Raw genomic sequence first — 8,789 nt, 5'->3', positions numbered from 1 at the left:
TACGTCTGATAATACGAGCTAAATTAACTTAATTACTTCAAAAGCAACCAACGAGGATCATCATTTCAATTAATGTTACCCATACAAATATTTTACATAATCATTTTGCATGAAGGTATGCATAAATTATCTTGCATGCATTTAAAAGAGTAATTTTTAAATTCATGCACTAAATACGAGTTCTAACATTTATGTTTATGTAATTTCCTGATGATGATGACGCATCTGCACTGCCTTTCTACGTGTTTACACACACGTACGCACTTGATTTTGCTCTTGATTTTGCAGGTATGCAGTTATCATACCTGCAAAACTTTTAACCCTTTAACGTGTATGATTAACGACAAGAAAATGCATTAAATCGGGGACACTATAAGTATGTTGTGGTCATGGCGCGGGAGGAGAAATTCAGGAGTTTTTAATAAAACTCGAAAAACTGAAAAATCAAAAATTTAACATTGCGTTGTATAGGGAAATATCCAAATTTTTGGGAAGAAAATCTTCAAATTTAGCATTGTGTTGGCATAGGAGAAATCCCTCAAAATTGCAACAAATTTTAGGTCGCGGAGAGAAAATGGTGAAAATCAATGACCTCATAGAAACGACAATTGTCGTCCTTCCGCGCCATGACCACGATTTTTCAGGACGACTTTAGTCGTACTCCCGAATTAAACCATTTATTATAAAACGACAATTGTCGTCGTTACAGTTTAAAGGGTTAAGTACATAAGTACCTGGTCCTCTCAACAAAATAATGAATCAGAAATCCAACCAGAACCAGAACCGGTTACATTCATAATCCATACACTTCTATCCTAAAAGATGAAGGAGGACAAGTTTACTAAACAAGTTTTCAGATCTTTTCCTGAACTGACATGGTCATCACTCGAACTTCATCTTTCAATTCTTATGTAGTTGGACTTGCATAAACACCAGAAGTACCATTAGGATAACTGCGGTGTACTGTACACATACAATCACAACAGACACATACATATTTATCTAAATAAATATCTATGAACAATTTAAAAAATAATGTTATCATTTTGAAATTTCAATTTTATTTGAAGTAAACTATACTAAATCCAGAGTATCGTTAACTTGGCAATGAGCAAAATTTACTCTAGATTTACTTTAGAATTTAAAGTACATTTACATTTTAAAGTGGTGGCATTATTTTTAAGAGTGTTCATATGTATCTAAATCTGCATAAATGTAGATAGGTCAATTTTATTTTTGTCCCATCCAATGCAGGTATACATACACATAGTTAAATATTTAAATAAATTTTTACCCAATGAGTCAATCATGACTGGTATAAGGACATACTTGTTAATTCGCAAATCATAAAAATCTCTCTTTATTGTCCATCTCTAAATAAAACGAGTCTATAAAATCTCTAATGTGAAAATTCAGGTTTTTTTAATTTTCTCGTGTCAATACACAATATTGAAACCAGTCCTCAGTGTATGGATTGATGTCAGTGAGAAACAATCTTCCCAGTACAAGTGTCAATAGTTTTACAAAATGGCACAAGTTTTGCACAGTTTAATTATTTTCGTACAATCCGTCCTCGCATATTTTTTTCTGCCGTTATTCGCACTTTTCATAGGGATAATGATTGTTTGGAGAAAGTGTGTAAATATTGTGGTGCAAATTATCAAAGCACGTGACGAAACGTGGATCATGCTACCGGCGAGTGCGACGGTGATGGGTGAGTTAAAAATTACATACAAATTCATAAGGGACTAATCATAATTTGTTCATAAGAATAATTTTTAATTATTGAAATTTTCGCGAATATTACAACATGTCGGATTTTGTAAATGTTTTTCGGCCGAATAAGTTGTTGGAATTTTACAAATTTTGGAAATTCTAATAATTTGAAAATAAGCAATATTTAGCCTTTAACGTGCTACCGCTGCTGGTGGTTTGCTATTTATTATGTGAGTTATCTGGTCACCCAAAGAAAGGCTTACAATTTCATGCTTGACATTTCATGATTAAGCATTATATTCAAGTTTGTAAAAAATTTTCATGTTGCAATTTTTCAAAATGTGAAAATATGTAAAAGCTTAAAAATTCGAGCACAAAACCAAAATATATTTATATGAAGGTTCGAGAACGTATGGACATTGGGGATTTTGAGTATTATTAATTATGTCTAATTTCAAAAATGTCCTGGAAAACCTGAGAATATTTAAAGTTATTCATTACGAAAAATATTTAAATTAAGAGCTGCAGATTTTTGCGCATGGACAAATTGAAATTATTTTTTTCGATTACACACTGCTGCGGACACAAAAATCACAGAAATTACATAATTGTGTACATACTATTTTCAGTTTCCACCTCGCCATACGGGCCTCATTCATGGTCAGTCTTCGTTACCATGAAGGTTACTCGGGAAGCGGTGAACTTAGAAAAATTACGGACAGATTTTTACCACAATGTTGTACAAAGATTGGCGAGAAATTCGGAATCAAAGCTTTATCCAGAATTAACCTCTTGTCTCACGGAACGGTTCGGGTACTATTTTTGGAAACACTGTCCAACATTTAGTATTGAAGAACAGATACATTATTTAGGTACGTCTTAAGGTTACATTAGCTGACACGGTTTCGTGTGGCATAGATTTTTAATCTCATGCTCCCCCTGTCCTTAAATGCAAATTTCTAAAATGGCGTCAATTTCATGAGTTTTAAAACAAATGAAGTTTTGATACTTTAATGTAAAGTTATTTTTTTGGTACAAAAACCAAAAATTTGGATTAAAAAAATAATTGCACATTGTTTCACAAGGAATTTTTTCGAAAATGAATTTAATTTTTTTTGGAATTGATAGTTTCGAAGTAACCAAAACTTAACTTTACATTAAAGCATCGAAACTTGCATTTGTCTTCAAACTCATGGAAGTGACGCCATTCTAGAAATTTGCATTACAAATATTTAACAGGGGTAGTTTAAGATTTAAAATCTATCATGCAGTTATTCCACCTTAATCTGCATTTTTATGTAAATTTTAAGTTTTGTTCCCCAGATTTCCCGGAAATTCAAAATGTTGAAGATCCCCACGACATGAACAAACTTTCAAACTATTTACTTCGAGGGAGGCGGTGGAAAGAGGGGAAACCGTTGTGGGAAGTGCTCCTCCTGCGAAATAAGGGTGTCAAGAGTCTCGTAATTTTCCGCATTCATCACGTGATCGGGGACGGGCATAGTATTTTGAACATGTGGGACAAAGTATTCACGACGAAGGATGCCCGCCCAGTGTTGCAGGGTGCCCCAGTCCAACAAAAGCGGGATGAGTCGAGCCTGGACAAAATTTGTTCTGTAATTTTGGCACCGTATCATCTTGTCAAGTTGTTCAGGTCATTGAGCATGAATCGTGATAAGCTTCCTTGCAGTAAGTTTTTCATAAATAGTTTCCAAAGGGATATGTATGTAGCATCCAAATTAAATATATTTCTGAAGTTCAATGAGCCCCCAAACCATAAACTAGGGCACACAAAATCGAAAGATTTAAAAAATCAGTTTTCGATTTTTCTAATTTTGGTAAGCCTTCTTAAAATGGTTTTCAATATTTCCTATTTTGGGAACGCATCTTGAAAATGGTTTTACGATTTTCCCAGTTTATTGTTAATTCTCGAAGTAAACGGGATAGATTTGATTTGAATTTCAGCCCTCATCCAATATTAATCCGGCGGGTACGTGATTTCGCCACGTGATTAAAAAATCCATCCCATTTACTTCCAGATATCAGAATAGGCAAACCTTCGTATGAACGGTTTTCGATTTTTCAGATTTTTGAAATTTTAGTAAAACCGGTTTTCAATTCTTTCCCCCTAATCGGTTTTAAACCGGTTTAACCATTACCTATTTACATATCCTGGTAATATTTAAGGTAGAACAGAACGTTGGTGTTAAGCAAAAAAATAAATTAATTCATACATGAAAAACAGGAAATGGCAAATTGCTACCAGCTCCAAAATAATTTTACTTATAGTAATTCGAAAACCGGTTTTATAAAAATATTTCATACTAGCCTATAAGCCCGTCTTAAAGACGGTCCACATCAAGTTTTAAAACAACACAACAAAATCATTCGATGAAACCACCACATAACTGCGGCGATGTACCAATTATGTACAACACAACCAAATTAGAATTTAATAGTAAAACAGCATCCACATATATTAAAACATCGAAAAGGCTGTTCCGTTAAACTTTCCAGGACATTCCTTCATTCTGATTGATTTCAGCTTCCTTAGGAAATTTTTTAACTTTGCTAAGGAATTTTTTCAACGTTACTAAGGCATTCTTTTAACTTTGCTAGGGAATTTGTTTAACGTTGCTAAGGAAATTTTTTAATTTCGCCAAATAATTTGTTTAACATTGCTAGGGGATTTTTTCAACGTTGCTAAGCCAGTTTTTTAACTTTGCTAAGGAAATTTTATAACGTTTCTAAAGCAATTTTTTAACGTTGCCAAAGCAATTCTTTAACGTTGCTAGGGAAATTTTTTAATGCTGCTAAGGAATTTTTTGAGGTTATTAAGCCGAATTTTTGACGTTGCTCAGGAAATTTTTTTATATTGCTAAGGGAATTTTTTAGCGTTAATAAGGAATTTTTTTAACGTTGCTAAGGACTCTTTTTTGACGTTGCTAAGGATTTTGTTAAATTTGTTAAGAATTATTTTCTGGTTGACCATTATCGAAATCATAACCAAAATCATAATCGAAACCATAACCGAAATCATAACTGAAATCATAACCGAAATCATAACCGAAATCATAACCGAAATCATAACCGAAATCATAACCGAAATCATAACCGAAATCATAACCGAAATCATAACCAAAATCATAACCGAAATCATAACCGAAATCATAACCGAAATCATAACTGAAATCATAACCGTAATCATAACCGAAATCATAACCGAAAGCATAACCGAACTCATAACCGAAATCATAACCGAAATCATAACCGAAATGATTACCGTAATCATATCCGTGCTGTGATTGGTGGAGCCAGGAAGCCGGCAACCAATCAGAATGCAGGAATGTCACGGAAAATTTCACGGGACGGACTTTTCGAAATTATAATATAGATGAAACTGGTTTTATCTCAAATTTAAACCAAACCCGGTTTCCAGTTAGATCGAAAACCGTTGTTAAAAAATTGGAAAAACAGGTTTTGAAGGCCCTAATGTAAATTAAATTTACATGTTTTCTTTTTTCAAGTCGAGGCGGACCCTGAGGTCGAAACCGTGTGCGCAGCGTCTACGGAAGGTCTACCGATGACGGAAATGAAAGCAATTCGGGCTAAATTCCACGTCTCATTTTTACCCGTTTTACTCGCCGGTCTGGCCGGTGCGGTTCGTCAATCCTTTGTCACCAAGGGGATCAAAATACCCGAAAAGATACCCGTCTTAAGTATCATTCCGAGGGGAATTCATCCAGAACAAAATCTTAATCATGGGTACGCAATACATAAATGTCGTTATTGAAGGGGGCACAAGAAGACTGATGTTTAACCTTCTAGATAGACCAAAAACATACAGGGTGGTTAAAATGTCACGCTACAATGGAAAATTTTTCAATAGGAGAAATTCGTAAATTTCCATTAGTTATAAAAATTTTGCCTTTAAAATTCATCATTTTAAGAATTTTGTCATCAGTGTTCCATCAGTTTTGTTATAATAGTAATTATAAAAATCTCAATCCAACATCTTGTAACTAATGGAGATTTAGGGGTTTTCCCCATTGGAAATTTATCCACCGTAGTATGACATTTTAACCACCCTGTATGTATTTACTTACATAATTTTGTGTAAAATAATCAGCAAGGTTAAAAATCAATGTTTATCATTTTGGTTCTTAAACGATAGTATTAGATTCAGGATATTCACGTTCACGACAAATTTACAACGTTAAGCAAACAACTGAGCTTCACACATTCGCCCATAAATTATAGCTAAAAATTTTGTTAGCAAACTTATCTACGCATCCTCAAGGTTAGTTCAAATTGTGTTTTCAAAATTTAATTTTCAAAATTTTCAAAATGTTGCGATGCGAACTTACATATTTACGAACTCTTTTATTGAGTACCCCCAATATTTCATATCAAAAGGTATTCCATACCCAATTTATCATCCCAAAATATACTTCCACATAGTCATACTGTCATACATATATAGATATTTATGTATGACATTGAGCAAATTACCATATAACTAATGCCAAACTTAGCATAACTCATTTTTGGAAACGATTAGATTTGCAGGAAAATTTACATGTTAATTAATCATATCACTAGCCAATTTAAGTTTGCAGAAGTCAAATTTTTGCAAAATTAGTTGCAATAAGTTGCAATACATATGAATGTGTTTATCATGCCTAAATTTTTTCAAAATTTTTTCAGCACAATTTGCATAATTCTTCTCCCGGTTGGAGAATCTGATCCAGTTCAGCGTTTGAAGATGATTTCAACCAGTGTGACATCCTACATTAAATCTAGTCTGCCCAATTTCCTTTATCTAATTGGTCTCTGCGAGGGCTCTCTACCAATTCCGTTGGTACGTGCGATCAATAAAAACCCAAAAGATGACGTTCCGCTCGTCCTGACCAATGTGGTGGGCCCTCCGAACCGATGCTTCGTGGCAGGCGAGGAGATCGCCAGGATTCAAATGGGACAAAATATTCCTCTCCAATTTTCATCAGGTTTGAAATTAGACAAATCTATGGCTAAAGTTATACAAAATACACTCTGAAGCAATTCACGTGAATTGCTTCAGTATTTTTAGCTTATTGATCATGTAAACTTACAAACCAAAAAAAATCCGTCTCATTTTCATAAGTTTTTTTAAATTTCGTAAGCTAAATTACCTTCGAGATTTTCGCAATGTTTGTAAGCTTACGTGGTAACGGAGTTACAAACGGTGGCGTGAATTGCCTCATTGTTGCACTTCGAAAATCAAATGCAAATGCATTCTCAATTTTAAATTACGTTATTAAAAGCGTAAAGTTTTCTCTGAATTAGAATTTTTAGTTTACGTAATATCGAGTTCAAACTGCATTTACTTTGCAAAATGGGAACATTATTTTTAAGAGTGCAATATTTGATTTTTGATTTTGCACACCCTGTCAGGATTTGCGTATGGGATTGCTTTCTTGAGCTACGATGGTGACACGACGCTGGGAGCGATCGGTTTGGAGGATTACTTTCCCAACTTGACCATCCCCCAGAAGATTATGGCAGACTGTATCAACGAATGGAAGGTTTTACTGGATGCCAACATCGACAAGCATGAAGGCGTGTCTCGAACATTCGCAGTTTAAGTACAAAGATCGTCTACGTAAATATGTATGCATTCCGAGCTTTTGATGACTGAGGATCAGTGACACATTGTTGTCTTTAGGAAGCTATTTCAAAAAACGGGGACGCAGACCATGTTCAGCCCAGATTATTTTTGACCATGTTTGTTTGCTCTTTGGAAACAACATTTAGTTCGGCACTTGAGAAGATGCGAAAAATTCCGCAAGTTCTTGGCACCAGAAGTTTGCGAATACGCGCAGTTTCCAGCGGAGTCTGCGTTTGTGGCAGCAGTTGGCAATTGCAGGTTTCCGCGACCTTACGGCGCCCAGAACTTGCTTAATTTTTCGCATCTTCTCAAGTGCCGCACTAAATGTTATTTCGAAAGAGTTATTTTTTCAAACTAACATGGCAAAAAAATAATCTGGGCTAAACATGGTTTGCGTTGCGTCCCCATTATTTGAGATTAGGAAATAGGTAAAGTAAATAGTTCAATTTATTACTTTAAAAAATAACAACTTTTAGTGCAACTTTACACAGAAACTGTATGTACAAAGAAACTAATTCCATGAAAATAAATTGCTTAAGCGAAACAATGCAAATTCCAAATATTTTAAAAAGATTTTCTTGAGATGACTACGTCTCATTAGTAATTGACCCTTTTCTCGAAAATGTTAATTTAAAAAATGCGAAACATCAAAAAAGTTGATTTTGTCATTGGATATGATAGAGCAACTATCCGAGATCACAAAAATGTAAAATTTGTCAAAATCTGAGCAAAATTCGATTTTTGACGGTAATTTAAACTCGCAATAAAATGAATTATTTTCGGATTTCTTACAACCTTGAGTTGGTATAGCTGTCGCAATTGGCCCCATGAAGTCTCGAACCCTTCTACATTTTTTTCTACACAGAGCCCCACAACATGTCCAAACTAAAAGACATCAAAATCTGGCGTTGACAATCTCCGACGTTTTGTGGATTGCAGTGCAACAAATAAATGCGGAAGAGGTGCAAGAAATCGACGATTAACGAAGCCATTGGCAAATTGTAAAATCTGTGCGTTTTGTAAATGTTACAAACTTTCACTAAATAAAAAGACGCCCTGATCTGAGCAAGTTTCAAAACTTTGTCAGCTAATTCTCCTTATAAATATTTTTAAAATTCTGTAAAGTGTATAAGATTACTAAACTTTGGGATTTTGCAATGTTACCAATGACTGTCAACTGTGAATTGTTGGAAATTCAGAAAAATGTGAAATATCTTATTCCCTCACCGGTAATAAAAATGAAGGCAAGTACATATCAAGTACTAATTATACTAATAATCAATCAATACTAATAATTACTAATTAAACAGTCAAGTCATCAAATATAATAATGAAGAGCAAGTATCAGGTACTAATAATACTAATAATTAAGAATTAATCAGTCGTCAAAAGTCAATAAAAAATCTTTCCATATTCATATGCATAT

The 8,789-nt window shown here is 34.1% G+C and overlaps 1 protein-coding gene across 1 annotated transcript; it reads left to right on the top strand.

Moving 5' to 3' along the window:
• Positions 1 to 945: 945 nt before the first annotated feature.
• LOC110855741 lies at positions 946 to 8,618 on the top strand. Its single transcript, XM_022104148.2, has 6 exons — positions 946 to 1,714; positions 2,346 to 2,588; positions 3,040 to 3,405; positions 5,244 to 5,481; positions 6,424 to 6,722; positions 7,150 to 8,618. The coding sequence occupies exons 1-6, from the start codon at positions 1,528 to 1,530 to the stop codon at positions 7,338 to 7,340; spliced, it is 1,524 nt and encodes a 507-aa protein (XP_021959840.2). The 5' UTR covers positions 946 to 1,527; the 3' UTR covers positions 7,341 to 8,618.
• Positions 8,619 to 8,789: the final 171 nt, after the last annotated feature.

The sequence above is a fragment of the Folsomia candida genome, unplaced genomic scaffold (genome assembly GCF_002217175.1).
Source record: "Folsomia candida strain VU population unplaced genomic scaffold, ASM221717v1 Fcan01_Sc013, whole genome shotgun sequence".
Classification (NCBI taxonomy): Eukaryota; Metazoa; Arthropoda; class Collembola; order Entomobryomorpha; family Isotomidae; genus Folsomia; species Folsomia candida.
Note: the sequence above shows the minus strand (reverse complement) of the source record. Positions and strands in the feature narration are given on the sequence as shown.